Below are 27,545 nucleotides of genomic sequence, written 5' to 3' on the forward strand. Positions count from 1 at the left end.
GCCTGATTTTGTATAATAAGATGCAGTCTAACCAGTTTAGAATGATTATAGCGAGCATTTGAAGGACATATAAAGAGACTTGAAAAAGCATGATGATGAGTTTTATGAGTTCTGGGTGTTTAGATCAATAGCAACATCTTTGGATCCCTTCTGTGCATTTTACCTAGTTTTAGCAAACAAAGTGTACAAAGGGTAGTAAACAATGAGATGAATACAGTATGTTAATGATTTCACATTAGTTAAAAGCACATAACCAGACAGAAATCTAACTGAACATATTTTAAGTTTTCTAGAGCATTTGAGCTGTCACTACAATGGTTCTCATGTGCCTCAGCAATGCCACCATGGTCTTATGAAAACACCTCAGTCATTTTCGCTGGGATGAGCTACTATAAGCTTGATAATAAATCTTCTGAGCTGGTGATGGCTGAGTTTTCTTGTTTGTGATTGTTTCATAAAGGCTCCAAACCAGTACTTGCAAACCAGACTACTTTGTCTCACTTTGCCCTGAACATAGTGGCTGGTGACTGTTGGTCAGATGAATTTTTGCCTTTCTTTTCAGAAATTATTGAGCACATGGCAGCTGACGCAAATTACAAAATCCAAAATGAAGCATGAGGGTTAAAAAGTGATGGATCCAATACAACAAGTAGTCATGTGTGGGTTAAGAATTGGGCACTGCCGCTTGAGTGGTGCACGGTATACTGTAGGGAAACATCGAACGACCTTTTATAACCAGTGTCAGGAAAAAGAAACACTGGAGCATCCATCCTGATTTCATGCAGAAAGTATGAATTATTAAAATGGGTTATGATGACAGGTGTATGGGTGGTAGGGCAAGTGGAGGCCAGGGTGAAAGATGTGCTTGAGGAAGGAGATATTAAGATTTTTTTAAAACAGAGGCTGGCAACATTTACTGTCAAAAGAGCCATTTGGGCACTGCCAGTAGGCAAAAAACAAACAAACAAAAAATATCTGCCTAAAGCCGCAACTATTAAATATTCTACATTCTCCTGTTTCTTTTTTTAAATTTGACTCTGTCACTAGCTTAGGGAGACTCAAGACTTCTAGCCACCGGCAAAATTTAGAGGAAAAGGCACTGAGCTGTAGATGTCGGACACACATTTTCATTGACGAAATACATATACAGTACTGTGCAAAAGTTTTCGACAGGTGTCTTACTTGATGGACAAAACAATGTTTATGATAGAAAATTGATCATTAATTTATTCTTTGGGTGAGCGACATGAGAGAAGATTCTGTTCCATTATGAAACAAATCTAATTTTATACCACATTAGATTTTAGAAATTGTGACACTACTCAGATTGACTCAGGGCACAGGAACAGTTCATGTGTGTAGAGGCTCGTGTATTTATTTCCACAGCCTGGAAGTCATGTAGTTCTGTCAAACAACACAAAAGGGAGAAAATTTTATATTCACACATTGTTTCCTGAAAAAGCTGAGCAATAGTGAATGGAGTAACTGAAAAGATAAAATATTCTACCTTTTTTTCAATAAAAAGTACATTTCTTTCTTAAATACAATATTGAAATACTTTTACTTAAATTCAATTTGTGTTAAGTGAATCAGCACCATATGGTGAAATGTGACTAATAATGCGTCAAGCAATGGTCCCTTTAATAAGCTTTAATAATTACAAACATACAGTGGATATCTGATAGTCAACATAAGTTTGACCCAATAGGGTTTCTTCATCTCGTAACACCATGTATCATGGTAAAGGTGGTTCATATAATTTAGTCACTGATTCTTAAGATAATTGAGAATTTGTAACCATAAATGTCAAAAAATGGCTTAAAACTCCGGAAAACTTTTATCTGGTGTCAAAATGTCTGTTTAGCATTAAAGTCATCTATATCAGGATATTATGGAAGCAGATTACTTTCAGAATACTGAATCTGTTTCAACTTTGAAAATAATATCCGTATATTTTATAAATGTTTTATCCATTACATACATGTCTATACATATGAGTAAAGGTACAGTAGGATCATTTTGACTACCTACACAAAAATGCGTAGGATTTCTGACCAAGCTTTAACATTTCCAAATTAATATGTCCTCCAAAACAGCATAATTCAACAGTTATAACTTAGGACAAATCATGATTTCTAACACAAAAAGAAGAATGCAGAAAATTCACAGCATTACTGAGGAGAAAATTCAAATACATGATGAACTGATAACAGAAACGTGTTAGCGTGTGTCTGATGTTTGTCTTTATTTGAATGAGCCTCTTTGCAAATAACATTACTCTAGCAGAAACTCATTCTCACAGCAGACAATCAAATTAAAACAAGGCGACTTGGGTTTACTCATTATCCGTCACCCTCCACTATTCTTCATCGTCCTCCTCTTCTACTTTTGAATGTCCCATGTCTCTCAACTCCTGCAGGGGTTTCATCAGGAAGGGACTGGCTGATCAGGCCTGCTTTGATTGTGGGAGGGTTGCTTGTTTGTGTGTTTGCGTGTGTGTGTGTGTGTGTGTGTGTGTGTACGTGTGCGTGTGCGTGCCTCAGGAGCACTGGAGCAGATTGTGCTCTATGGCTGCGCTCTCTGCTTCCCGGGCCACCACAGCTGGAGCAATCATCACAACATCTGCCACTCAAAGGCAAACATAACGTTGACCACCTCGAGGCTACGGGCGATTTCTTCCAGGATGCAGTGCTGCTGCCACAGCTGGTTCAGCTTCCTGTAGCGCTCCGGGCAGAGGTGCAGTGGATTGCCCCTTCTGGAAATCAAAAGCATTTATTCAAAGGTTTGACCAAGAAAACAGAAGTGACAAAATGATGTGCGTCATGGCTGTTGCTTTGATCAGTGTTTTTTTTTTTCCTTTTCATTTTGGTACAGCATTGTTGGATGACATAAAACTCTGCAAGACATTAATGGAAGACTTGAGCAGGGCATGATTTGTTGTTGTTGTTGTTAATGTAATCAAGAAAATATGTGATATAAACTTGCTCCAAATCTGTAAATTAAGTCAATTTGGTCTTGTATTGACCAGATTCAAACAGGGGCACATGGCATAGAGACAGAGCAGAATGCATTATACTCTAAAAACCATGCTCACTGGAAGAGAAAACAATCAACGCCACAATATGCAACAAAGGGCTGAAACGCTAACAAAAATAAACATTAGATTTTTGACATATCATTATTTTAGCTTCCTGTGTCCACAGAGTTTAAGTTATATTGACAAACTCAATATTGCTTGTAGCACTCAGCATGCCTTCTCCTTCCCATCTCCTTTTATTGGAAAAACGATCACAATGAACAGCCAGAGGTGAAATATACACAGATATTTACAGCTATTTGGTCGAATCACCAGGTAATATCATTATTTGACCTCACAAAGATTAAGATTGCTTTTCATAGCTTAGTTAGTTAGTAAACTTTACAGTTTGTCTGGCCAAATAAAACAACTGTCAGTCAGCAAATGTATATCCAGTAAGCTCATGGTGCATAGGAGTCCTTGCTAATCCAGTAGATCCAGGCATTTCAATACAGATGGACCACACTACATACACAGCTGGTGTCATTCTTAGTATGAATAGTATGTTAGTAGAATAGTAAATTCTGAACATGGTCAGAGTCAATGGAGAGTGATCCCCCCTGGTGTAGACTGACCTGAACTGTGCTCTGTCACTCTTTGTCAGTGATGAAAAGCACCAGGCCACAAAAACATTATCCAAATGCTGGTTTGCAACACAAGGAGTGTCAGATATGCAGTTTTGTATAAAACTGCACATCTGACACTCACTGTCTGCAGGTGGTGGCGTTGTTTAAATTGCAGCAGGTATTACTTTTTTGCCTGTAGGAGGCAACATGTCTACATTTTGACACGTCTACATTTGCAATTCTAGGCAGAAGTAATAACAGTTCAGCACCTGGAAAAGAAACTGTGACTCTTACCCAAGGTGAGGATCAGTCTCCCCATAATCGTCCAGGTAAGGAGCAGGGTACGTGCTTCCTCGAGTCATGCTGGCCATCAGTACAATTTCACACTCTCTTATCCTGTTAACATGAAATAAAATTTCATTTTTATACCACATTTCATGCAAGAAAAAATGCAATTCAGAGTCAAAAAATGCCGCATCAGAGCTGGAAAATACTTCTCTATCCCTATGAGGTCTAGAATTGACCCACCTGAGGAACATCCCCACTCCCGCTCCGCAGGTAGCAGCGTGGGCAGTGCATGCTCCGACATCTTCCCCATCCAGCTGGCTGAGACAGCAGGGGCTCTGAGAGCACAGCATGGCCCCACAGAACAGGCACAGCGTCGGATGCTTCCTCTCATCATCAGTGGACTTGGGACATCTGAGGACAGACAGAGGAGACAAGTGGGATGAAAGTCTCCGGCACACTTTTCACTGAAAAGTGGTGATTGAAAAGAAGTTCAATTTCCCACTTACTGAAAATGGCTGGCTTGATTGAGGAGAGCGCTGTAATCCTCCGGAAGATCAATCAAACGATTCCTTCTCCTGGGGTATCTGGAGGAGGAGTTTATTCATTGATTATTTGGAAATGTTTTATTACAAAATATAATTTGGACTTCAGAAATACAAGACCAAAGTCTACCTGACTGTTTGGGTTGTGCCTTTCAGAGCTTTGGTTACAGCTGGGTTCCCACACCACCTAGGGAAGAAAAAAAACACATACATTAAAGGGACAGTTCAGAAGTGCATTTGTTTGAGGGACTTATTGTTAGTTCAGTGACCCCGGGGAACATGCTTTTTTTGCCATACTAGAATAAAGTGTAATTGCACATCCACTACAATAGGTGGCAGTGGTGCTCTCATTGTCAGAGTGTGCACAGGGAGTATTAGCTCTATGGTGTAGGGTTTTTTGCACCGAGCATGCACACACACAGCACAGAGCAGGAGATATGAAGTGCAGTGAACAAATCCTCAAGAGACACCATGGAAAAATATTTAACAGTGATGAAAAGAAAGGCGGAGAGAGACGGAGATGAGACAAACAAAAGTCTCCTGAAAGCTAAGACGAGGAAATATGACGAAGCGTATGTAGCGCTTGATTTCACTGCGGTGGGAGACGGGGAAAGACCGGTGTGTTTACTATAAATTATTATAATAATTGTTTTCTTCTTCCTAGGGGGGACGTAACAGAAAATAATTGAGAAGCACTGGTTCAGTGTATTAGCTACAGTAGATGCAGGTTGACATGCTCCCAGTTGGAAGAAGCAGAAAGGAGCACTGACATGGAAGCTAAGCAATGTTCTGCTGTGGACAGGGTCAGCAACAAAAAGGTATTTTAGCCACATAAGAAAAAAAAAAGTCAAGATCAGTTTAAGTGTTCTCTATATTTAGAATATTTTCATTGCATAAATTTGCCATCACACAGACTTTTTTTAGGTGGACCATTTTAAGTGGCTAAAACACCTTTTGTTGCTGATGCTGTCCACAACAGCACATTGCATAGCTTCTGTGCTGGGGCCCCTCTCTACTTCTTCTGTGTCGACTGCGATCTACTGTAATTAATACACTGGATGAGTACCTCATACAACCCCAAATTAAATAATCCTGCTTTCAACCTGAAAAGATTGTTGATCAATATACGTTGACCTTGCCTCAGTGCTTATCACCCACCTCTGCAGTAATGGAGTAACAGGTTCTCTGTGCTCCTGGAAGAGCTGGAACAGATTGGAGGGTAATGCCAAGTAGCTGCACAGTGCCTCCATCTGTCCTTGAGAGGTAACTGCAAATACCCAAAATGTCAGCTTGAATTCATTAATCATCACATGCAGCATGTTATAATGATGTAATACTTCATTTTGACCTACCAGCAGTACTAAAGAGCTCCTCTGGAGGATGTACTCCTGTAAGGCAATTGAAAAAGAGAGCAGCACAGCGCAGGAAAGGTTCCATTCCTCTCTTCACTCGTTCTGCCACAGAGCTGCCGGACACATCTGGAATCAGCCTGACGAGCAAACATCAGAGCAGCATGTCAAACAAACTGAAGGCTGTCAACATTATACATCTGAGCATGCAGTACTGAGACGGCCTTGACAATAGGGGGAAAGCAGCAATGTTTTCTCTACTGAGAGAGGCGATTGTTTCCATCACAAATAGGTGAGGTCGATTCCTGACAAGTCTGATTATGAAGCAGGCTAGACTGAATGTCCTGCTCTGCCTGCTACATCAAACTTTTCCAAAACTCACTGGAAATGCTGAAATGCAGTATATACTGTATTTTTAGATTTTTAATTTTGATACAGTACCTTGAAAGATACCAATACTTGATACCACAGAGAAAAATAATTCACATTGAGGGCATATAATTCTAGATTTTTTTTTGAAAAGAGACATAACAAGGTGAGTGACGAGAAACAGATAGCACAGTGACTAAGTGAAAGGAGGCAGGACAACGTGGGCACCGCAGCAGTGTGAGCGTCAACTTGCTGTTATAGAGAGAAGAAAGTGAAAAAGTGCCACTGGTACTTGAGTACCAATATAATAATATTTGTAATAATAATAATAATAATAATTTGTATTGAAAGCATTTCAAAAGATTCAGTATCAATGTTTCACTATTTTTTCACACTAACACTAGTTCCTTGACTTCAAACTCAGACAGATAATGGCAATGGTTTACAAAAGTTTTATTTTTGGTTTTCTGGCTAAGAGCTGCTATTTAAAGTGAATGGAAAAAAAGAAAATCAAAAAAGTAAATTTCATTTAGTTTCATGTCTGATATGAACAAAGGCTTTCAAAAGAACAATTTTCTCCTTGTTGTAGGGAAGAGGAGCAGACAGGCTGAGCTTGTGGGTTGTTAGAAATGCAGATCCCAAACAAACGATGGTCTTTTTCCACCAAGAAGCTGACATTTTCAAACACTCACTTTCAGAGGCAGCATGACAGATTAAGTAGCACCACATCTCAAAGCAGAAGAAACTTCTACTAAAATTCTGTACTAACACTGCTAAGATTGACATCCATACACTTCTTCATTAGTTAATGTTTGATTAAAATACATCTGCATGTCACCTCTTTCACTTGAAACAGACAGTTTACTACAGCGTCTTTTGTTTTTTTTATTTTAAAGATGAATTCTGAGCTTGGTAGTGTGATGTTTCAAAAAACATGTCAATTCCGCTAATGAGAAACAGATTTCATTAAATTTATTTCTTTATCTAACGCACAACTTCTGTGGCAAACATTCGAATTGTCTATTAATTTCCATAATAAGGCAACAGAACAACTTTCAGTGAAGATCAGGGTTGTCAACTTTTTATAACTTAAGGCCCACTTCTGATGGTTAAAGAATTTCTGGGGACCAGAAAAAGGAGAGAAAATACAGTGGGTCTGTGAAAGAATTTCACCACATCCAACGCACTGTGCTTTCAGATCAGCATCACTGCCTACCTTTATGAAACCAAATTTAATGTATTCAGGATCATATTTCCTCACCACACACTTTGGAGCTTTAAGTGGCACAGGCTTGTCTCCTACATCACTTTTTTTTTTTATTTCAAAAACAGATCCATTTTGTGTGAATGCATCCAAGGGAATGTTTGCTAGCTAACAGCAGTGGGATGCAGCCCAGTGGTTGAGAATGGCTGGCTTAGATAATATTTTGTTCAAGATATTTTTAATTTAAAATTATTATACTTCTACATGAGTGATTATAAAGCCAGGAAATCTACACCCTGCCATGCTTAACCTAGCTTTTTTGTTGTTGTTGCCTGATAAATAATAGGAAGATGAAAAACACTTGTACCTTCCAGTGTGTTGTGACACTGTCGTGCAGAGCTCTGCTGCTGCTCTCGCCTCCTCCGTCTCTTCTCCACCCGCTACTGCAGGGAAATCTAGGCAGAAATGACACCATTATTTAATCATCATAATCATCTGGATATTGAACAGCATTCATCTTCTGTTTGGTTCCTTATTTATCTGTGCGTATAATAAAATAAAACAAAGGAGAAGAAATAGAAAACATAGAAAATATACAGGTTGGATGGAAAAAAAACCTGAGAACTTGTAAAATGACCAAGCATTGAATTTAAAGACACATATGTGCTTGGCACAAATTTGCAAACTGATATAAGTATTTCTGAGAGAGAGAGGAGAATACAATCTACAGACAAGAAATACCAGCAATATTGTTAGATCAGACAGTCTGGTTGTGGTTTTTGCTGTTTGTACCTGTAGAGGACAGGAGGATCTGCAGCATTTGAGCCATCGTGACCAGATGCAGGATGTACAGATGGTTGTAGGCAGAGCTGACAGCAGACGGCTGTAAATCTACAGCCTCCTCCTGATACAGTGAGGGTACAGACAACACCAAGCCCACCTGACAAAACACACGTTAACAGGTACACAATTAACATAATGCATATTCTAATGCAAATAAAGGCAAAGAAAACATTGAACTGTGAGAACCATTAATAAGAATCATAATAAAATATAAGACATAAATGTAATTATATGTAAAGTGATATTTATAAATGTGATTCAGCAGAACTTGCTGGAAGATGGATTGGATTCCTGAGTTATTCCCTTTAGGGGAAACCTACCAGAAGATGGAAGAAGTCCACCTCCAGAAGAGAAGGTGTATTCTTTCTGCTCATGACTGGTAGTAAGACTGGGGAGAAAGGTCACAGTCATGTATATATTTAGTGCATTTCATACACAGGGGAAAGCCAAATGTGCTTTATTTGAAAATCTGTACAATTACATCCAATAGACAGATACGTGATGTATTTTTAAATGAGCACATACCCCCCAACATGTCGGTGAAGTGCCTTTGAATGACAGCCTGGGAGCTCTTCAGTCGCTGAGTTGCTGAAAACTGAACAATTGCCTTCAGACCTGCGAGCTAAAACAGAGAAACATCTCACAAAACTGATGTCTGACAAAGCTAAACCTAAACATTAATTATGTGACAGCTGTTTTCTTGTCAGTATGTGACATCCAACCTGTCTGTTCTGTAAGGACCCAAACAGCGGCTTGTCCTCTTCCTGCAATATGTTTTCTGTGAAGATGAGTAGACATATTTTTACAACTGCGAAAACACAAAAATGGATAGAGTGACACCATTAACAGGTCTTACTGTACCTATGGCCTGAATAGTGAAGGCACATGTGTTCCAAGCCATCAAGGGCACACGAGGACACAGCTCATTGGGTGCCGTCTGCAGCCCCACCCTGTGGACTGTGGTGGCGCACACAACCAGCATCTCCACTATGCTGTCTGAGAACTTCCTCCTGAAAAACAAACAGCAGCAGAGAGTTTAAACTGCTGCAATAAAGGAATCATAGATATTTGAGTAACACTGACTGAGCAGACAGTTTCACTCACGGTTCTTGTACTCCGTAGCTCAGAATGGATCTAAAGTCTGGCTGACCCTCTCCACACAGCCCTGTGTCCCCATCAACACTGCTGCCTTCTGTGTTGCAATCTGCACAACAGAGAGAAAATGATCAATTATCTCATGTCAGATCATAAACAGAGCATAACAAATTAAAAACAACTCAGCATAATGACAATTCGATCAGGAGACTTCATTCTACGTGTGCAAAATATATTTAATTGGCATGTGCACAATCAAGATGAGAAATGTGGAGTAGTGATGCTGTGATTGGCATAGGAAACCCCCGATGGAGTCTAGACACTGGTGGTTGAGAATGGATCTTTTTAGATTCCAAAATGAATCCTTAGTGATTGAAACAATGTCCCGACAGTCTTTTTCTTGTATCATATTATTGTCATCTGTTAGTTTTACAGGGAAGCCACTCTACGCTCCATCCAACCCTTTCTTGCTTGCACTCCTTGCTCCTCTTACATCCTAAAGATGCAATTTTTGTATGTTGTTTTCTCACCATTATCCTGAGTGACTGACTTGAGTCCTTTAATCCTGGCAGAGAGGACCTGGATCCAGCGAGGCAGCGTCAAATGCTGTCCGATTATCTCTGCATTTTCACTACACACGGGAGACAAATATCTAAATATCTTCTAAACATTTTGTACAAAACTGCAGATTGACTTGGAGAGGATGGACTGGACTTACTAGTTAAACATTAGTGGTTCCAACGGGATGAGAGGGACAACAGTATTGCACAGACTCTTGCACAGGGGACACAAGTACTCCCCATTCTCAAGGTCAATAATTAGCTCAGCATGGAGCCGGTTCCTGGTCGTATTCTGAACAGCCTCAAAATATCTGAAAAACATACAAAATAACAGCCATAATGGCAAAGGAAATGTCAGTCATGCTCTCTAGTGGACAAAATGCACACAAAAGGAGCACTGAGTTCATAATGAGAAGCAAATTTCTGTAATAACTCACTTCTGCCAACATGTGGCATGCATGACATGTCCGCAGCTGCCAGTGTGCGTCCCAACTGCCAGTTCAGGGGGCATGAAGAGCGGATATGACGTTGCTGTTCCTTTAAGAGATAAACACAACAAACATATTTCATCTCCCCTACGAAATTACAGCTGATAAAAATGAAACGAACTGATTAGTGACTGGAGACCGACCATCTGCTATGTTGGTCGGTATCTTTCCTCTGCACTGCGTCAGCACCGTGGACCTCTGGACACATGCAGTCAGCACCATGGCTGGAGCCTGAGCCACCACTTCCTGTTCTTCCTGGCAAAGAATGCAGGTGAGCACCTCCCGTTCAGCTGGAGTGGACCCTCTGTGAGGCCCGACAGCTACACACAGCTCCATTTGCTCCATGGCACAACTAGAGGAGTCAGCATAACCCAAACTATAATTAGTTCTATTAATTTAATTAAGTAAGTAAAACATAACCTTTCTTCACATGGTCCTCACCTCTCAGTGGCTGTAACAGGCTCTTCCTGTGTTCCACTCTCTGGCATATTGTCATACAACATCTTGTTGGACTCGATGAAGTTTTTCTGCATTGCCGACATCTGGGCCATTATTTTCTGCCGGTGGAGTTTGGCAGCCTCTGCCTTCCTTTTACGCTCAGCTTTCTCTTTGTCCTGAGCACTCTGGAATATTAACAAGTCAGACAGCAGCATGTTTCAATTAATTTGATTTCTTATCATTTCAAAAGAGGGCATGACAATGTCTAGATTGTGTTTGGCACCTTGATCTCTGGGAAACCAAATGAACAGTGAGTCAGTGGGATGATGCAACCAAGAGAGGCTCTCACCTCACCAACAAAGTGCCTTTTAGTTTGGATAATTGTACATTTGGTATTTTGGTACTTTTATACTGTTACTATGTTCTTAATGACTCCATCCCAGACACTAAACTATTTTATTGTTTGAGACAATGACACAGGGTTTCTGCAGGTTTCAAAAAGTTAAATTTGAAAAAAATCACAAAACCTTTTTAACACGATTATGAGTGGGATCTATTTCTTGTGTGGAAAAAAAGTAAAAAGGATATGAAGGAAAATCTGAGTCCCAGAATTATTTGCATAGAAAATTAATTTATTCACATTTAACAGTGGAGCCAAACTGTGAATAATATTGGGTGATGGAACTCATTTGCTGGTGGTTTTGTGGAGTGGCTTTATGTTTTTCTGACTTTCCAATGCAACTCTAATGCCTTTATACCCAAATGTGTTTTCTTGCACAAGTTGCCTCTGGCTTTATTGGTGAACTTCACTTACCCATATTAGATGAAACCAACGTTAACAGAAACAAATTTAACTTATTAGTTTTAGAATTAGATACTTATTTGATAAGGAGATGCCAACACACCATATCGTGACAGTAATTAACATAGCCCTGAGCTTTCTTTGTAAAAGACAATCCATTACAGAACTTAACCTAAACACTCAAACTCAAATAAACGTAAAGTTAAGTCAAATGTACTGGTGAATAAATTCATCAGTCATTATTCTTTTACCTCTTCGGGCTTAGTTGCCTCTACGCTCATGGAGGCTGTTGGACTGGACTTCTCTCTAAGGCACTTGACAATCTCAAACATCTAGCAGAAAAACATCAATAGGAAAAGGTGAAGTTAACTGGAAATTGAATGAACCAGTTCACAAAAACAACAGAAACCATTATGCGATGCAAAGAATAAAATGTGGCTTATTAAACAGCCTACCTGTAGAACCCATTTTACCATGTCTTTCTGAGCTTCCAGGGAAGGAACAGCCTTAATCTTGGACAACAGGAGGAACACTGACTTTCCATGCTCTGAACCAATTTCTGGAAGAACAGAAGAGACATGCATTTCACAAAATTCACAGAGCCAGTTTATAGCCATGAGAACTATGATGAATATGAAGTGACCAACAAAACAATTAGTTTTCACTCACTGCGGGCCTTGAGGCTGAAATCAAAGGTCACTTCTTCCACAGTGCTATCCTCAAGCTGCATTTTCTCTTCAAGCAAAGCCTGACCTATCAGGTGCAGGGCCTGTGTGGTAAATGCATGCATTTTGTTACTGCAGGTGGCTTGAGTCATAAATAGCAAGAGCTGAGCAAGGTCGACTCTGTAAAAGGACAAAAACAGATGTAATGCGTACCCTCTGGATCATGGCTTCTGTCCAATGAGTGGCCTTGTCCTCTGCAGCTCTCTGCAGGACACGTCTCAGGACGTGGATGATGATGTCGCAGCAAAGCACACGCACTATGCTGGAGAAAGCTGGGCAGAAGGGTGGGGGAATCGGAGGACGCAGAGCTTTATCATTGCTCTCCTGAGTCCTCCTCTTCTTCTGAGACTCTTCTGCCTAGAAGTGTATGATAAGAATGAGATGAGGACTATTCAACAGAAGTTGTGATAACTTAATGTAAAACTGGTGAGACTGTGTTACCTTGCTATGCTGGGATCTTGAATAATGGTAGAAAAAAGGGTTGAATTCTACCAGACGCTCTTTTTTTACTTCATACAATCCATGTCCTGATACACCTGGTTTTCTAAGAACAGCATCACAACAGACAGATTAAACCCACTCCAAAACGACTGTTAACATAAAATTTATAAGCTCTTTCATGGTCTTTACATACTTGAAGGTGGCAACTTTGGTAATTACACTCTCCAGTCCTGTCTCATGGCTCTCCTACAAAAGAAAACATTACATTTAAAAAACAAAGGAACAATTTTAGCATATCACCCAACCCTACTAATGATGGTAACTTAATTTAGAGAGTATATTTATCTTACGTTCTCTGGCAGACCCTTGACCAGGCTGCTATGAGCCATGGGCTCAATGCACAGCAGGTGGATAACCTCCCTCATCGTCACATCCTCTTTGGTCACATTACTGATGCCGGGGACATAACGCTCACCTGGAAACACAACACTTGTCAGACATCATACTATTGTTCATATCTAAACAACTAACTTCCCAAGTTTGATTAGCTGACCGTACCAACGATGACGATAAGGAGGTAGAGCATCTCTTCTGTCAAACGATTCCACTGTGTGAGTTCATCCTGAAAAATGAAGTTATTTTCATCATTAAGCAGAGTGTTTGGTGGCATGACTTTCTTTTTTTCTGATTTATTATCGAGGTGCTTACCTGGTCTTTGCTTGAACAACTTCCATTAAAATAATCAAAGAGCTCAAATCTCAACAAGATGAGCATGAGGAAGTGGTTGGGATCCATTTTGGAAGCAGTTATCTGTAAACAATATGTGGGAAGGATCATATAATCACCACATTGTTTATTTATGTACTGTACATATGAAATGTAAAGGGTATGAGCATGAGAAAAATCTTATTTCTGACTGCCACAAACCTGAAGCATGAGAATGTCTTTATCATACATCTCGTCCCTGCATTTCACATCCTGATAGTAGTAGACCTGATCGTGTGACACAATATTTATTAATTGATAAAAAAAAAAAATAGTAACAGAGAGGATACTGAATAAAAACAATAAGCTTCATGCAAGAATCACTAGTATGAATAGATTTTGTGGTTTGTATGAGTGATTTCTGAGACCTGCCCGCATTCCATACTTTTCTTGTATTTTGAATTTTCTCTTGGGCACAAATGCAAATCATGAGTGCTCCAGACCTGTCACGGGAGTCATGTGCAGTTATTCTGCTGTTATCTACATCGAAGTTTTTCACTAATGATAGTATATTTCATTACTTCGAACAAATGTTAATTTAAAAGTAAATACACTTAATTATATAGACATCACCATATTTGACTCTGCAAATTGAATATTTCCAAATGTATTAATACAGTGTAAATATATCATCATTATTTAAATATGCTATTACCATGACTGCCAGGCATGTAAGTTAATTCAAGTCACAACATCACTGATTATGGCACACATTTTGCCATTATAGAGACAAAATCACACGGGGCCATTTTTTCCTGTTATCTCTTTCACCGTTTTGTCTTTTTTTTTTTTTTTTTTTTCTTTTCTTACTATGCTTTACTATTCTTTTGCTTGTGTCTTAGTTTTAGTTCTTCAATTCTAGCTAAATTTTGTCTTGCTTCTGTTTGGCCTCATTCTGTTGTCTTTCTGTTATTATATTACCTCCTGGGTATCCTGCTCTTTTTCTTTGTCTCTCAAAGCACTTTTTAAACTCTGTTTTTAAAGTTGCTATAAAAAAGTTAATGTTATTATTACCATTTTTATATTGAACTGTTTCTTCTTTATGTCAGTGACAGTGTGACCTTCAGGTGACACAACAGTAACAGCGCTCCTCATTTTTTCCAATTCCTTGCCTTTAGCAGGCCCCTTAATTCCACTGCTAACACTGTTAATATGGTAAGACTTTCCATATGGATCTCTGAAAGCAGGACTTCAATCTCCAAACTCGGGAAGTACTTCTTTTTATTCTTTGATCCCATTTTCATGAATAAACACTTCCTGACATATGGGGCAGGACAGGTCTAATTTACAAGTCTCCTGAATGTGCACTCAGGTGGCATTCATCATGTTTACACTGGTCATTTACAGAGTTAAGAGCATTTGCTGAGTCTGACATGCCACACGCATATGAGCTCACCATCTAAAAAGAGTAAGGGACAGTTAAAATAAGATCGTTCATTCTTGCATGAGGCCCAATGTCTTGAACATCAAAGAATGGAGTGTACCTGGCTGACCAATGAGAGCCCGTTTCTCCGCCACATTTCAGCGGAGACCTGTGCAGCCAGCACCACACAGCGTAGAGGATGCTCTGCCAGCTGGGTGTAGTCGTAGTCTTCCTACAACAGACAAGAACAGAAAGAAATCTTATCTCGAAGGCCAGCAGCGGAAGACGGTTCCTTCAGTAAACACACTGAATATTTGCATGCTGACTCACTGACACCAGCAGCTTACTGAACGTTTACATCATCATTTGTTTGTTTTTACATGTCACTTACAGGATCATCCAGACGTTGAATTGCTCCTGTTCTGCACAGCAGTACATACAGGCCTGGGGATCACAGTGTACAGAGTGCTAAGTTCACAGCTGACAGAAACAGCTACAAATGCAACACAGTCATGCAATAAAATCACTTAAAGTCTTTAATATTAATCTTTCTACCAGCCAGTAGCCTGGAGATTGGCAGATGTATGCTGACAGGCTGCTGCGACACTTTGTACGGCCGAACATGGAGGATGTGCTTGCACATGTAGTAGTCATTGGGCTCCCTGTAGAAGATCTGGTTGTTGCACTGCATCAGGACTTTGTGGCACTCTTTAAATGCAAGCAGCAAGATCTCCTCCTGAGGGGGCAAACAAGAAATATGTGACCACAGCAGTTCATTGCTGTCTTCCCACTATTTGTGGAATAAATCTATTGTTTGATGGACAAATTGCATGCCAACTCACATCAGAGGAACACCAGTCCTGAAACATAGCAAGAATGTGGCGGAGCTGGATCTGAAGAGAAAAACCAGCTTCCCACTCTGGCTCTACTGCAATGTGTTGACCAAACTGACGCTTCACCTCCTCCATGCCCTGATAAACAGAGTGAAAGAAGATCAGTTACTGTAACCTGTAACATACCATAGCACACTATCAGAAAATAAATTACAGTTGAGATCATTATTACCTGCATGCATTTGAGAAGCCCAAGGAAGTCTTTGTACCCTTCTATGAACTGTGTCCGTAACTCTTCAGTCCATATTGAGGGTTTACTGATCAGAATATACCTGAGAGACAAACATGTTACAGCTTAGAGTGAAGATTTTGTTAAAATTCCTCACTTCTGTTCCTTAAATTCACAGAAAATTACCCAAAAGTGCCTATCCCAGGCATACCCAAAATAAATTTTAAGCTGTTGTTGAACAATTTTTGGAGTACATGAATGGTTTTGGTCTCTTTTGAAAGGTTACATGCTAACTGAAGTAAAGGGATTTTTTTGTCTGCTCATGACCTATAACTGGGACTTGATAGCTGAAAAACACAAGGAAACCGCAGCATATAAGCCTTCCCTAGTCACACGTTCAAATTTGATAATCTCTCTGACTGAACTCTTCTGTATCACTAATATCTAACCTGAGGTCGTGGAAGATGACCTGGATGCGTGAGAACTTGTCTGAGTTGTAACCCAGGAAGAAGAAACGATGGTTAACATCCAGATGTTCACGCAGCAGTTCCATGACTGTATCAACTATCACTTTAATGACGTTGGCCTGTTCGATCAGCTGTCTGGCCTAGAGGAGGAACAGGAATGTGAGAAGAAAGAAACATAAATAGTTACCCTGCTATAATATAATATCTCCACTGATGCCCTAAAAATAAACAACACTTACCAATGTGGGTACAGTGAATATCTGAACAGACAGAGCAGTGATGGATATACTCCTCTCATGGTCATCATTTATGAAGTCCTTCTGCAGCTGCTTAAAGTGCTGTATAGAAAAAGATGGGGCATGTATTAATTTAAGCAAGAAACGAAAGAATTTCCAAAAAAGTTACATTCTCCTTTTCCTACCTTTGTAAACTCAATTGCAAAAAGCCTCTTGAACTCTGTCTCCATTAGCATGCTACAGAAAATCAGTTCATGTACTATCTTGCGAGCTCCTTGAGAAAAAAAGAAAAAACATTTTCATGTTAGTGTCATATAGAATCAGGTTGAGACTAAGCTTGTACACTGTATGAAAATCAAGCTACTTGCCTTTGAACATCCGGGCATCGTGTAGCATCAGTCTGCTGATGAGGCACGGCTGCTCTCTGTCTGTGCTGTTCTCTAGTGCCACCTGACAGAAGGCCTGCCTGAAACCCACTGCACAAGACACACAGAGGTTCATGCAACTGCATATGGACAGCTGAGCAGCAAAGTGAAGATAACTGAACATGTCTACAACAATCAAAATATAGAAAATAAAAATAGAAAACTACTTGAAAAAGAAAAAGCAGGCAGCATGTCCTTCTACAAAACCAGCAGACCTGCTACTGAGCCTCACTTACTTGTAGCTGAAATTTCTGATTAATAAGAAATCGCATATATACAGAGGCTTCCAAGATGTTTCTTTCACTTATCTGAATTACTGTTTAACTAGCAGGTCACAAGCCAGCCAAAGAATGCTGAAAATAATCAAATCACTATACAAACAAGCACTCAAAACACTAGATAAAGGAAAAAAAAATCAAAGCACTTCCAACAGTTTGAAAAAATCTGATTTAAGTTGGGATGATGTAATGGACCTGCTGGAGCCCATATAATCAGACTGCACTATTCTGTGGCCTTTAGTCAGTCTGTCAGACATTCAAGAGAGTGGAATACAATTCAATACCATATCAGCTAACTACACACTAAATTGGTAATTGAAAGATCATTAAAACAGTGGATGATTAATACAAACACATCAGCGCTAAACTCTCCTTTTGCTGCTGCAAATGTTCTGTGTGTATATGTCAGTATTGTTTTGAATCTGCATGTACTGTGTGTACTGTATATGTCCTGCTTATTTGCTTATGTCACTACTGCTTTTACTGCTTCTAACAAATGTTTGTCCTTTTCCTGTCTTTAAATTGCATGTCCTGTTTTAGCATGTCCTGTTTTAGTGAGGGTCTAGAGATGAAAGATAGCCTTTTGGCTAATTCTGATAATTTTATCATATGTATTTACAATGTGTGTTTATTAATTTGCACTGTCCCTCTGTAATTAAACTAAGCAATGAAAATAAAGGAATGAAATTAAAATATGCATTTTCCAAAAGTGTTTGTGTGGTGGTAATGATGGAAGCACCTGAGTAACTGATGATCTTTTGGAACCACGAGCCAAGGCGCAGAGCAAACGTTTGATGAGCCATTACTGCTGCATGGAGGATCTCCACACGAAGTGGCTGCAGGGAAATGTGCTCAGAGTTGGACTGAAAGCAAGCAGTAAAAGAGTTAATGCTCACTTAGGGATGCAAAACTAGATACTTCAGATTCAAGACTAAACTTCTTAGAGTCAGTGGCTGGTGTTTACCCTGATGAGGTCCTTTGCTTGCTGACAGGAACGAAGCGTTCCCCTCTTTACTGCTCGCCGACCCTGTGCAACAGTTAACAATAATTACTCAGTGGCACATGTGAGAGACAGTTGTGTTGATTACAAATTACACTCTCACTATTTACTGATTTAATTATGTGATATAAATCTTTTCTATTGACTTATAATATTATATTGATGTTAAATGAATAGTCTCAGCAATTATTTTTGGATTTACTCTGATTAATCACATGATTATCAGCTGTGATATCAAACATGCAGGAAACATATCTACAATGAGGAACTGGCACAGCCTTTCACTATGTTGTGGCCTGTTCTTTGACCTTTTTTAAACTGTGCCATCCTAACAAGGTTCTGTTTCTTCACTCACATGTTAAACAGTCCAAAAACACTGCAGCCACAGATTCTGTTGCCTTCATTTGGCTGGTTTATTTTCACTTTAAATAAATATAACAAAACATTTCCACGTCTAAAGTCAAATGAAGGCAAAAGAATCAACAGCTCCAGTGTTGAGATTTGGACTGTTAAACATGTGAATCAACAAGTGAAACCCTGCTAGGGTGGCACAGTTTGAAGGCCACAACAGCATAATCTGCAATGGATAAGATGAGCGCATTTATGAAAACATGACAGTATTGTTAAAGAAAAGTCAAGTGTAAATAAAACCAAAAATACCTCCTTGTCAATAAGAACTGTGTGTGTCTGTGCCTCAGCCTCATTACAGTTAACTGAGCGCTGCAGGGTGTAGATCACATGGTCGTACGAGTGGTGTTCATCATTGTATAGTACACAGTAATATGCATTGTCTTTTGTCCTGCATGGATGGAGAAAGACACAGGAGAAGTTAAGTTGAGTGCTTTGCATACGGATTAACTGCCTTTGCATGTAATCAGACAGGTCGTACCGGGGCTGGAGCTCAGCTGACAGCTCCAGGTTCTCCTCCCACACCAAGAAATCTGTGACGTAGTCCAGCAGTACCCGGAACAGCTTCTCAGCGCGCTCATATAACTCTGGCTCCAACAAACATTCATCCTGCACAAAATGAGAGAAGTACATAGGACTTACATTTTTGAGCACACCACTAGGCCCGTCACAATAATTATGTTAGAAACTGATGGTACTATATATGGACATGACCTCAATAATTTTTACTGACCCCAATACTGCCAAATGCATGTTTGCTTACATAGCAATATCACTATCATTTTAGCTAACATGATGCCAGAATAAACACTAGGGTTTTTCCTACCATAGTAAGATTTAGGCCTAGCCCCTGAGCATTTTTTTCACAATGCCTCAATACAGTTAACCTAGGACTCTCTATATCCCTGAAACCCTGTGACATTTTGCTGTATCAGTGATATAAAAATGGTCTTAAGATGACAATAATATTGTTTTTCACAATTATTTTTGGGACAATAGATCAACCAACTAAAATAGTTCCTGTGACATGCCATACAACTAACACTATCAGGAGGTCTCTTGCTCTAAGAATGACGCACTTGAAACACTGTCAGAAACATCAGGGAGATTTGCTAGTAGTGACATCAATAATTGACCTGGAGTGATTCAATAAATATGTTGTTATAAGAGTTTTTTTTTCTAATATCATAACTTTCCAAGATTAAGATGGGAAAAAACTTCGAATACAAAAAACACAAAACACAGATATTCATCTTTGCAGTAACTGAAACTAATCTGATATGGACAAAGTTTGTTGTAATAACCTTTACTAATTCCCTGTTTCCTGTGTCACCAGCAGTAACTCTACAATAAGGGGACAGGAAGTGAATAAAAAATATTTTTCTTAGTAATAAGAGCTAAACAGGCAGCTGGTCCAGTAAAGTTATTATCAAATTCCCTGAGAGCAAACATTCCACATTGCAGCAAAATATTTCATACAAATGTCTGACATTTGACACACAAACCAAACAAAACCTATAGAGTCTGTGTATTTACACCAGCAGTCCCTACGTCACAGTAATGTGTGAGAACAAGCACTGGAATCTACCATTATCTAAACAACAAGTGATCTGAAACAGCATGTTCGGTGTGGAGATGCTTCATGTCCATGTGATGTGTCACTTTTCGTTAAGCACAGGTTCAGATCTGGTGGAGAAAACAAAAAGCAGCTTCCCAGAGCCTGGTGCCAGTGATGCTTCTGTTAATAGAAGCACCTGCTGTTTATGGAAACAGGAACAGAGCCGTCAAGCTGTACATCTGCTCAAAGCCCAGCATGATCTTATCAGGGAAAACCCCAAACACCGTGATCAGCAGAGAAAGGCCTGACAAACAAGTGCTGAACAATAACAACCAATCATCAAAATGTGTCGCAGCAGCTGTTTGGTAGGAGAGAAGCTGTAAAATGAACACATTCCCTGCACAGTTCAACAGGATTTAAGCTGCTCACCACCAGTCTCACTGACAACTGTTTTCCACCAGCTTCACCCTCACAGTCTCTTAACCTAGTTATAAATTTTCTCAGTTGGTGCAGGTCAACAAAGTGCTTTTCTTTCTTGTTTCCGGAGCCAAAGCTGCAGCCAAGAGAGCAGCATCCAAGACTAAGATGGGAAAATAAGCATTCTGGGGTTCACTGACACAGAACGGGACAAGTACGCCCCTCCCACGTCCGTCTTTCCGCTCTATTATGTAACTCACCGTTACCATGGCAGTGGCTGCCCCTGGGTCGTGTTTGGAGCAACAGGGGCCGATCTTCCAGGCTTCTACGTCCCCACAATCACAGAAGCCCCCGCCTGATGATGCATGCATCTGGGGAAAAAAGCAAACATACAGTACGTCATGGAGGGCAAGTAATGGATACACAGAACAGCAATTAAGTTATACAACTGCTTTAACTGTGGGAATGCATTATCATTATGACACACTGGAGTTGAAACATGAAAGGCCTAATATGCTGTAAGTCCTATAGTGAAGCATAGATCTGAGTGTATCTAGAAATACATTGTGTTTTTCCCACAGTCTACACGGCACAGAGGAGAGTAACCAAACTGACATTATAGCACTGTACTGTGAAATCCATTTTGGTTTCATTAAAAATGGAAACATTTATATTGACACCAACCTTGTAACGATGGCTTTTGTGCACGCTATCCTGGAAGCAGTCCATGCACAGGACACAAGTGGGATCTATTGCACAATCCCTGAAAAAAAGTTGAAAAGAATTTATTACTTGTTTGAGCAAAAGTCAACAGAAGTGTAACACCTGTGGCTGAAGACATGCCAGTTAATGTACAAAACTGAACTGCATGTTGACCTCTCCTGCACCAACCTACTTATTTACTTACATCAATGTAAATATCCACAGTGTAAACTTAACAAGCAAATGAACTTAAGTTTTACTTTGCATTGATACAAACTCACTGTCATTGGCTGCAAATTACAATGATTACAGTAGCATCACAGCATTTGCTTAAGACAATAGCAAACATACACCTGTCTCACCATATTTTACATATACCTGTTTTCTGGGGCTGTACCTGACTCAGAATTTGTCAGTCAAATCAGATTTGTTTGTTCAATAAAAAGATTTGACTATGTGTTCCTTTTTTTTTAGTTCAGCACCACACTAAACTCCTACATCAGCCTACACAAGTCTCATGTTTTAGCGCCTTTCTTTGTCATCTGTCATGTGAGAACATTAGATTTCCACACAGTCAGAGAAAGTAAAATTGAGTGTTTTTCTCATAGTTCAGTTATAAAATCCCAGTGATCGATAGAGCATCTTTCCTGCCGGGCTGATTACAGCACTGTCAGGCAAAGAGTAGATCACAGCGAATGACAGTTATAAAGGACACTGTACTAATGTCTGGTTCGTAAGTGGCTTAGCCAACTTCACTGACAGTCATCACCAGAGTAGCCGCTGCCCTGGCTCATTATTCGGCATCACACTGCCTTCCATTTCAATTGCTTCTTCTCCAATTTCATCAGTTAGCTGTGTGGTTTATGGGCATTTTCACCCTCAATTTATGCAGTTAAGGGCCTGCTATGCTGTGACTCCTGCATTGCTCTGTTTACTGACAAAAAGTGAGTTTACTCAGGGTCTTCTGAACTCATTGATTCAATCAACAATTTCAGGGGGGGCAGACCTACTATTTTAACTCTCTCCACGAACTGATTTTAACAATACACTTTCTTTTAAGCTTACATGCACACACTTTTTTATCTTTATTTGCATTCTTCATTATTATGTCAAAATGACTAATTTCCTTTAAGTTTTTTTTTATGTAGCTGTCAAGTTGTAATTTTTTTTAATATAAAGAGAGCACCTTACCTTATTCATAGAGAATACCTACTGCAATAGACCACTCACTTTTATTATTATATCTGTCATGCTGACCTGAAAGTGAGGTAAAACTACTACAAAAACTGATGAATGAGAAGATGCACTTATCTATGTGAGTGATACGATTTTCACCATCATCAAGTCCACTCACGGACTGTCACACTGAAACCTGAGAGAGTCTACTCATTAATTATTCATTTTTAACACTTAGCCTAAATACTGTGGGGTTGTCGTGTGATTAGATCACAACAAAACTAAAGCCAAAATTATTCTCTTCAAAAGTAATGACATCAAATTGCCTACATGCATATATATTCCTGTCTTTGAACTCTGTGGCTTTACATCTCATCCTGTAACCCCAGATTTGACTGGGAATGATGCTTTTTGATACCTGCATTTCATGCATGCCAGTTAATAAATATTCAGTATTTCATCATTTCTAATGTTATTTTTCGCTGTCATAACTTATTTATTACTGAAGATCAGAGGCCGTATTCAGACCTGCAGGAGTAGACAGTCTCTCCCTCTTTGAAGACACGTCCACAGAGCTGGGAGGAGGTGCAGCCCTGTTTCAGCTTCTCCAAACCCTCCTGAGGATCCTCTCCGAACAGGAAACACTCCAGAGGGTGGAGGAGTCGGCTCTGCATGAGCTCCTCTTCCTCCTGAGGACTGGACTCTGTTTTCAGGCAGAAGATCTGGGGTACCTGTTCCTTCAGGTAGCGGAGAAGCTCCGCCCTGCTGTCTGCAGCTTCCAGCCATTCCTGCAGGAAGAAAGAGATCAACATGACTTGTCTTGCAGTGACTCACATCTGTCTCCACCTTGTGACACATAATCACACATAGTGCATAAGCCGATGTTCTTGTTATGTTGTGCAGATAGATATTTGAATTTCACAATGCACAGTTGTGCTTTGGCAGTGCGTGCCAAATACCATGCCAATAAAGCGTATTGATTGGTACTGCATCATAGAAGTGGGTGATATGGCCCTAAAATAACATTACAAAAGTCTGGGTATTTCTGCAATAATGATATTCTTAACAATATGAGGAAAAAATAAAAAAAAGCTCTCCTTGTACTCAACTGATGGTTTCTGCTGGATATTTGTTTGTTTTGCTATTACAGGCCTCTTGTACTTCTTAAATGTTGTTATGACTTGTTGTACACCTGATCTTTTAAAACCAAACCACTTCTCACATTACTTAAGTCACTCGCTGTTTTGGAACTAATTTCTCCACTGTGGAGCCGGTAGCAACATTACTTTCACTTTCAGCCACATGTGTTGTTGCTGTGATTAACAGAGTGATGTCATTCTGTCTATAACTTGGAAAATTTCCATCATCACAAATTTTATCACAAAAAACATTATGATGATATATCATGGAACAATATGATATGACACACCGAGATTTATGAACCAACTTTTGTGATGGAGGCAGAAATATGTTATTTTGTATTGATTACTGATGCTACCACTAAGTAGAGCACTGGAAAAAAATGAAAATGTGTGAGTCACTGTGAGTAAATCGGTTTCTGTTAACTTCTGCTATTGTTAAAGACTGAGTCACACTACTTTCTCCTGATTTCTGCTGAACTGCAGAAGCCTTTTCACTTTGACACTTCCTCTTCTGGTATCTGGATGAAAATCACCATGTGCACTCCGTGGTTTTAATTGTAAACCAGCCAAATATCTATGACACAAGAATTACTAATAATAGCACCATCTACATGTTAAATTTGACAGTATATGGCACAAGTCGGAAATAGTATTGCTTTGGTTACCATCAATAAAAAATATCTAATAAAAGACTAGAAGGTGATTTTTGGAAATTCAGTGATTTAGGACTAAATAACTGTGTGAATGACTGTGGAAGATGAACAAATTTGATGAATAATCAATGTACTAACTTTGTGAGTCTCTGTATGTAAGTTGTGAAACAGGAAGGTGACTGTAAGCCTGAGTGAACAATCAATCAATCAAATCAGTGGAACAGTATACTCAGGAAGACTAGTGTGCCTACACATTGTTAAAGGATTGATTGAATCGACACTGTTACAGAATCAGCAACTGTTGTTTTGCATATAAGGCAAGATGCTTTGTAAGACCTTCAGAGAACACTGTGCAAGAGTCTTCTCTCCATGCTGCATGAAGTAAAGAGATCTGATTCATCACACTGTCTTGGTAATTCTTCAGAGAACTAGCAACTCTCACTATTTAGACGAAGAATTTTTTCCACATTACACATGAACTTCTTTACATTTGAGAGAACCCTGAGGAGAGTCCATCTAAAGATACATAGTGTTTTTCGCCCAAAGATTAAGGGAAGAGGATAATAAACTTGACATTATAGCACCTTGTGCACAGAAGTGAATAAAAGAGAAAAGTGATTAACAAGGGGTAGGTAAGGATATTGTAGTACAGGACTATTCAACTGGCAGCCAGTAATCTGAATCTGGCTCTTTGATCGTTTAAAAAATAGTAAATGGAACATTGTATTTATTAAAAACAACATGGGTATTTATATTGTTTTTTTATTAGTAGACTTAGTAGTCTAACCATTGGCTATGTCTGTTGTTAAACACATAGGCACTTATTTCAGTCAAAAAATTTAACTCGGGATATTTTAACAGAGGGGATTTAGGAGAGTCAAAACAAATTAAAAAAGATGCTGATAACTGCAAATTTGTGTTTATTAAAAACAACAATCTACTTCTAATCTAGGGCTACAAAGGTGCATTGTTTTTTCCTGTGCATGATGTTTATTTTCTAATTGTGAAAACTAATAAAGTTGAGGGACTTTTTAAAGTTTTAAAGTGCATTGTTTTACACTTTTAAATTCCTGACTGTAAAAGTCAGTCAAAGGAAATGTAAACATCCGGGCACTGTACTTTTTTCAAATCTGGCCCTTCTAAAAATAACTAATTGAAGAGGACTGCTTTAGTATGTGTGGACCCATATAGAGATGTCATATCTCAGAACACAAATCGAATTATGACGGCTTTTCACTGTGAAAAACGTGGTAGTTTCAAACTATATCAATATTTTGCAGTACTCACAGCTGTGCATAACTTTGAATTTCTATATAGAGTGCCCTGTTTTACCACACACATATTTCTTCATCATTTTCTTCGAATCAACTGCAAACTTAAGTGGTTGGCTTAAGCTGATCAATGGAAACAATGTTTTCATTTTGTTTGATGAGGAACTACTTTTTTCCTATGGTAGAATGAAAGTAGTTCATCTTTGAAACTTTAAAGCACAAGATTTGTGGATTATTTCAAGTAACCATTTCTAGACAGAGACATTACTTTTGAGTGTTTCAAAAAGTAATGAGTGTCTGCTTTGAGAAGCGCAAGGCAAGAGCCATTTTAGTCCTATTAAATTACAAATTATTTAATATCTCCAAAAACCCACATCAAAACAATCTAGATGAATAAATAGCACGACAGACCAGATGAAAATTTTGTATTTCTGATTTTCGGGGTGAATTGTTCCTTTAACTGAATTCAAGCTGGCAAACTGTAGTTTCATACTGGTCACTGCACATTGAGGCTGGAATTACACTCGATATTAAATCATTTTCATTATTTATAGTGCTTGTTCTGCAAGGTTTAATATGTCACATCTCGCAAACAATGCCTGTCATGTCTGCTTTGTTTGTTGTACTCAACAAACATACAGAAGTAGGCCAATTTGACTTCCACCCTGTGACCAACATCTTTGGCAATGTTTTATATCTGACAAAGTGTTAAAACAGTATTTAGTCCTTTTAAGAGTCGCGTCAACGGTGCTCAAAATGTGTAAACTCATAGCAACTCGTGTTGGGGCGCTTTGGACAAAAACGACCATCAAAATACTACAGGATGGAAATTAACACACTAAAGCTAACACTGCCACATTTCCCCTGACTGTGTTGTCTACTCTAACGAGTCCTGACTCTAAAATCAGCCACATTACACCCACAGTTGGTGAGCAATAAATTCTGTAGCCTCTGCAGAGACATTTTAACCATTTAGGACAGTTAGCATACGAGCTAACCACGAATGCTAGCCTGGTACGGAGATACCCTTTAACTGAACGGTCCAACTCTACAGAACAAAGAAGCTAACGCATTATACCTCCGTGTTTAGTCCCTGAGTTTCTGTGACCACTGTCAGCTGTATAAGTAGTTTAAAAATCATACCTTGCTGAGCTCCAGTCCGTCTAGAGATTTCTCACGCTCCGCCATATTCCATTTACCGTAAAGGAGGAGGTGTCACTAGGAGACCCTTACCCTCGTCAGAGAGAACCTTTTGCGACGCCGCTAGCCCATAACAAACAATAATATCAGAAATATTTAACGCTGGATGTAGAGCTACTCATACTTTCATCTATTAATCAAACACGACAAAAAATACCAGTTTTCCTATCAGTGATATGACTCTGCGGTCACAACGAATATTTTGTAAACAAGACATTATGACAGACTCGCCCTCTGGTGGTAGCCGAAGTTCTTCATAAATAATACCTACAATTTTTAGATTATGTGAGTCCATGTATAATTCTTATTTGTTAAGTGCCAAAATTAAAAAACAAAGAAATTAATAAATGACTCAATAAATTAATTAACATGCTATTAAATGCACCAAAACTAATATAAATAAAATAGATAAATACGCTTAATAAATTATTATTAATTAGTATCGCGGTTTTAATTTCCTTTGTACTTATTAATTTATTTTCCCATTTAACTTTGCAATATATTTATTAATTTAGTCGTTTTAAAAAATGCATTCCTTTTAATTAATGCATTTATTTTAAAATGTATATATGTATGTATGTGTGTATGTGTGACCCCCCCCCCCCCAAAAAAAAAAAGAAATCATAGATATAGAAT

General features: G+C 39.0%; 1 protein-coding gene across 1 annotated transcript; it reads right to left on the minus strand.

Moving 5' to 3' along the window:
• Positions 1-1,355: 1,355 nt before the first annotated feature.
• ubr1 (ubiquitin protein ligase E3 component n-recognin 1) lies at positions 1,356-27,055 on the minus strand. Its single transcript, XM_084741935.1, has 46 exons — positions 26,853-27,055; positions 23,172-23,431; positions 21,450-21,528; positions 21,026-21,136; positions 19,272-19,399; positions 19,043-19,181; positions 18,347-18,409; positions 18,122-18,245; positions 17,048-17,155; positions 16,865-16,953; positions 16,683-16,781; positions 16,426-16,583; positions 15,980-16,079; positions 15,757-15,885; positions 15,470-15,650; positions 15,306-15,358; positions 15,036-15,146; positions 13,714-13,779; positions 13,495-13,596; positions 13,345-13,408; positions 13,137-13,261; positions 12,980-13,032; positions 12,787-12,889; positions 12,499-12,702; positions 12,290-12,389; positions 12,076-12,179; positions 11,872-11,952; positions 10,822-11,003; positions 10,524-10,732; positions 10,330-10,429; positions 10,051-10,203; positions 9,863-9,963; positions 9,342-9,441; positions 9,099-9,247; positions 8,960-9,015; positions 8,763-8,859; positions 8,558-8,625; positions 8,187-8,334; positions 7,762-7,849; positions 5,825-5,961; positions 5,631-5,739; positions 4,603-4,659; positions 4,437-4,514; positions 4,171-4,341; positions 3,937-4,038; positions 1,356-2,755 (listed from the first exon to the last, which is right to left on the minus strand). Exons 1-46 carry the CDS (start codon positions 26,895-26,897, stop codon positions 2,614-2,616), a joined length of 5,226 nt encoding a protein of 1,741 aa, XP_084598061.1. The 5' UTR covers positions 26,898-27,055; the 3' UTR covers positions 1,356-2,613.
• Positions 27,056-27,545: the final 490 nt, after the last annotated feature.

This window comes from Lutjanus erythropterus, chromosome 18 (genome assembly GCF_056507025.1).
Source record: "Lutjanus erythropterus isolate fLutEry1 chromosome 18, fLutEry1.hap2, whole genome shotgun sequence".
NCBI classification, from domain to species: Eukaryota; Metazoa; Chordata; class Actinopteri; order Lutjaniformes; family Lutjanidae; genus Lutjanus; species Lutjanus erythropterus.